Source organism: Primulina tabacum, chromosome 5 (assembly GCF_025594145.1).
Source record: "Primulina tabacum isolate GXHZ01 chromosome 5, ASM2559414v2, whole genome shotgun sequence".
Classification (NCBI taxonomy): domain Eukaryota; kingdom Viridiplantae; phylum Streptophyta; class Magnoliopsida; order Lamiales; family Gesneriaceae; genus Primulina; species Primulina tabacum.
The window spans coordinates 40,982,330-40,987,498 of record NC_134554.1 but is presented as its reverse complement, the minus strand read 5'-3'; the positions used below and the strand labels follow the sequence as shown (position 1 = coordinate 40,987,498).

At 38.5% G+C, this 5,169-nt stretch overlaps 1 protein-coding gene across 1 annotated transcript; it reads left to right on the top strand.

The window, feature by feature from the left end:
- The first annotated feature begins 1,109 nt into the window (after positions 1-1,109).
- Positions 1,110-4,878, top strand: LOC142547696 (ethylene receptor 2-like). The gene is made up of 2 exons (XM_075656089.1): positions 1,110-3,700; positions 4,155-4,878. The coding sequence occupies exons 1-2, from the start codon at positions 1,949-1,951 to the stop codon at positions 4,686-4,688; spliced, it is 2,286 nt and encodes a 761-aa protein (XP_075512204.1). The 5' UTR covers positions 1,110-1,948; the 3' UTR covers positions 4,689-4,878.
- The last annotated feature ends 291 nt before the right edge of the window (positions 4,879-5,169 follow it).

The following is a 5,169-nucleotide window of genomic DNA, read 5'->3' as shown; positions in this document are numbered from 1 at the left end:
TATAAATCATTATATAAATCCGTTGTACAAATTTGATTCAACTTAAGTCAAATTCTCGGTTAAAACTTCTAGCATATTTAATCAGAGACGACAAGTCAAACCTACCTACTACCGATCAACCATACGAGAAGTCTGATGATCGACTCATATTCTAACACCGTCCTTTTTCAGAGTATAACCAATGCGGAGATTGAGTAGGGATGTATGATATAATGAGCACATTGATCCTCGATTATTTGATATAGTAGTTAAATTGTTATTTGACGCACTAAGGTGCTCTTTAATTCTCTGCTCGAGAGATCAGACATTCACGTTCGAGAGCCTTTGTGCACTGCTCATAATGCTGACATAGATTCTTTGTGTTTTCGATTGTTCTATTCTTCTTCGAGATTTCTCTTTTTTAAAACAGTCTCTTCCAAAGATCATATTTGGCATTCTCTATATCCGTACCGTTGTTGTTAAAATCCGATGTCTTTGATTGTAGCCGTATTAAATGTTTTTGTCATTCGTGCTCAACAACTATATTGATATTGCATCAGTTCATCGGTTCCGACTTGTTTGAACTTTGAGATTGAAACCGATAACTTGTTAATGACTGTTCTTTATTGAGCTCAAAACTTAATTATCTAGCAACTAATAGTTAATTTACAAATCCATGGCGAATAATCCGAAATATGATCCAAACTATTGGATCTATGGTAAGATGGTTTACAAATCCGAACTTCCCAATTCAATTTTTCCTCAGAATTGATCTAAATGGCAATTATTTAACACTTTATTATTAAGATATTAATATTTTCTAAAAAAAATTGAGTAGGTGTCTTGTGAGACGGTCTCACGAATCTTTATCTGTGAGACGGGTTAACTCTACCGATATTTGCAATAAAAAATAATACTCTTAGCATAAAAAGTAATATTTTTTTATAAATTACTCAAATTAGATATCCGTATCACAAAATACGACCTGTGATATCATATCACACAAGTTTTTACGAAAAAAATTCCCATTCAAAAAATGAAAAATAAAATATGAATATAATAGCATTATTATAATAAGAATTTTGGTGGGGGCAGAAGTTTGATTATATTTTTGACGAAAGCATAATTAGAATTGCGTCTAAGTTCTCTTCATGTAAACCCACCTATAGATTTCCTCCACCCTACCCACTTTCTCTCTCTAAAGCATTTCCGTTTCTCTCTCTTCTTCCCTACTTCGATTTCATCTTCTTTCCTTTAGTGTTGAACACAACGGCGATTCCGAATCTCTACGCGTGAATAGAATATATAGTAGATATATGTATAGCCTCACTGTTTCTTTGTCTGGACTTTACATCGGAGAAATTCTGCTTCCAACTTTTTTCCTGTACGAATAGGTGAAAGTTAGGCGGGGGAATAAAGAAGGGAAAGGTAAGAGTACCGCGAGAAACGGAGGAGATTTGTGTGTTATGAGATCCAGTAGCAGGGAAAAAATGCTTATCTTGCGGATTATGAGTGATCTCTAATGTTGATGTGCCGTAGAAGGGAGTAAAGACTCGATTTTTTTTTTTGGCTGTTGTATCCATGGTTTGGTGGAGGATACGATGAAGCCTGGGTCTGATTATTTGTCGGATTGTATCATTTTTGGGGATTTTATTTCATGGGTTTTTGGTTGGGTTCTGGGTTTCTGATCGGATGTTAATAGAAATTTGAATCTTTGTTAATTTTTGACTAGTTGGTGCGTGAGATCTCGTGGTGATACTGGTTAGTGTCTATACGAGTGTTACTTTACATTCCCAATGGGTTGCAATTTCAATGATTCTAATTGTTTTCTGGGCTTTGATTTGATTGAATATCATCCAAACTGGAGGTTGTGATAGAAAATATTGATTTTTCATCTGTATATTATGCTGCATTGGAAAGTGATCGAGTTTATTGACAACCGAAACTGATGGATTGATGAATCGGTGCGATGGATGCAATGTTAAAGACATTAGCATCTGTGATGTTGATTTTATCATTCTTTGTTTCGGTATCCGCATCTGATAATGAGTTTCCCCGTTGTAGTTGTGATGATGAGGGATTTTGGAGCATTGAGAGTATACTTGAATGCCAAAGAGTTAGCGACTTCTTGATTGCAGTGGCCTACTTTTCGATCCCCATTGAGCTTCTTTACTTTGTCAGCTGTTCCAACGTTCCATTTAAATGGGTGCTTTTTCAATTCATCTTGTTTATAGTTCTCTGTGGTATGACTCATTTGCTGAATGGCTGGACTTATGGTCCTCACACTTTTCAGCTAATGCTTGCTCTCACCATTTTCAAATTTTTAACGGCATTAGTTTCGTTCGCCACAGCAATAACCCTTATCACCCTTCTTCCCTTGTTGCTCAAAGTGAAGGTGAGAGAGTTTATGCTGTGGAAGAAGACTTGGGATCTTGATCGTGAGGTTGGCATTATAAAGAAACAGAAAGAAGCTGGTTGGCATGTTCGGATGCTGACTCAAGAGATTCGGAAGTCTCTTGATCGGCATACTATATTGTACTCAACTTTGGTTGAGTTATCTAAGACACTGGATTTGCAGAATTGTGCTGTTTGGATGCCAAATACAGGGCGGACTGAAATGAATCTAACTCATGAACTTGAAGGCCGGAACTCATCTAACACATACTCACCTATTCCGACCAGTAATCCTGACGTCAGGGAGATTAAGGGAAGCGATAGGGTTAAGATTCTTGATTCTGAGTCTGCTCTTGCTGTTGCAAGCAGAGGACGGACCGGTGAGCCTGGAGCTGTGGCTGCAATTCGGATGCCAATGCTAAGGGTTTCAAATTTCAAAGGTGGTACGCCAGAGATGGTTCCAGCCTGCTATGCGATTCTTGTTTTGGTTCTTCCAGATGAACCTGGTAGATCTTGGAGCAACCAGGAACTTGAGATAGTGGAGGTGGTTGCTGATCAGGTTGCCGTGGCTCTCTCACATGCTGCAATTCTGGAAGAATCTCAACTTATGCGAGAAAAATTAGTGGAACAAAATCGAGCACTGCAACAAGCAAAACAGGATGCACTAATGGCGAGCCAAGCTCGAAATGCATTTCAAATGGTAATGAGTAACGGTTTGAGAAGACCAATGCACTCAATTCTTGGTTTGCTCTCTGTTTTACAGGATGAAAATTTATCAAATGAGCAAAAACTTCTGGTCGATGCTATGGTTAAGACCAGCAATGTTCTTTCAACCTTAATAACCGATGTAATGGAAACTTCAACTAATGATAGTGGAAGGTTCCCTTTAGAAATTAGCCCTTTTCAGCTACATTCTATGATAAAAGAAGCTGCGTGTCTTTGCAAGTGTCTCTGTGTTTATAGAGGATCTGATTTTGTGATAGAGGTCGATAAGTCCTTACCCAATCATTTGATGGGCGATGAAAGACGAGTATTTCAAGTTATTCTACATATGGTTGGGAATTTGTTGAATGGAAACAAAGGAGGAGGGTGTCTTATGATCCGAGTATGCTTGACAAGCGGAAGTCAAGGATGGAATGAACAAAAATGGGGCCTTCGAAGGACAAACTTATCTGATGGGTGCGTGTTTATCAGGCTTGAAGTTGGGATATGCCACATTGTTTCTCCGGCAGAAGACAGATGTCTCACGGACCCGTATGGTGTCCGAAGATACTTTGGAGGGGTTGAGGAAAGTTTGAGCTTTAGTGCTTGCCGAAAATTAGTGCAGGTATACAACCATTAGAATTTGACTCATCACTGATGCCATAACTCTAGCTTCTTGATAAAACTCCTTGAACGCGTGACTTTTGGTTCTTAATATCGAACTTCTTTCAATTCATCTGTATGATTACCAACTGCATTATTCATGGTCAGGTGTGGGGGGTGTTCTTGTTTTGCTAGAAGTTGATATTTGGCTCATGCTGGCATTTGAATGCATTCTAGGTTTAAGTTGACAAAGTATAAATTTTCCTGGCTCTTCTATTTGTCATATTGCTAGAACGATCAATTGTTTGTCTCGCGGAAGCATTTGAATGCATTCCTGGTTTCATTAGGTAAAGTTTGATCTTGATTGTTTCTCACACAAGTTCATCGACAAGTCACAGTATTTTTAAAGATATATTGCATTGTCTTTATGCAACGTGATTTGCTCAACAAAACTTCGACTTTTTTCTTATGTGCAGCTAATGCAAGGAGACATATGGACAATAACAAATCCAGAGGGGTTCGATCAAAGCATGGCTCTTGTTCTGCGTTTTCAAACCCGGCCACCGCTGTTATCAGAACATGGGGAATCGTCAGAACCCTTGCATTCGAACTCACTCTTTAAAGGGCTCAAAATCCTTTTAGCAGATGCCGATGATGTCAACCGTGCTGTGACAAAGAAGTTACTCGAGAAATTGGGATGCAACGTCTCTGCTGTCTCATCCGGATACGAGTGCCTTACCTCCCTTAGTCCTACCTTGTCTTCATTCCGAATTATCGTTCTTGATCTTCACATGCCGGATTTGGATGGCTTTGAAGTCGCCACAAGGATACGGAAATTTCGGAGCAGTAGCTGCCCGTTGATTGTTGCATTAACGGCAAGCGATGACGACGATTCGAGGGACAGATGCATGCAAATCGGGATGAATGGAGTGATCCAAAAACCAGGTTCTTTACAAGGGATAGCTAGAGAAATTAGGCATATACTCCTGCAGTCAAATAGATTGATGTAATCTTGGGGAGCAAATTATTTGATCTGGAGAGTAGCGAAAACGCCTCAAATGAAAAAAATTTCAAATTTCTTATAATTTTTCCAAAAAGGGTTGTTTCGGCCCTGAAAATATGTCAATGTATCTCCTACTAACTGAATTCTTGGGTTCGCTTTTTGCCGGGAGAACTCCTAATTCGAATAGATGTTACATATATGATTACCATAACCAAATCCATCACCTTTCATTTCACATCCTATGAGGAATTTTACATTCTTGGTTATCAGTTATTTCTTATGAAAAATAAGATAATGTGGAACTTGCTAATTAGTAGGTGTTTTGGAGGAATGAAGGTACACATCTGGTGTTCTAAAGCTCACTCTGACTCATATTTTATTCGGTAGTAGATCATCAAATTTGAGTCAAATCTGTCTTCGTTCCAAATATTTTTGTTTCGAATTCAAGTCGACGTAACGTTGTTTGATTGTTCTTGAATTTGACTCCA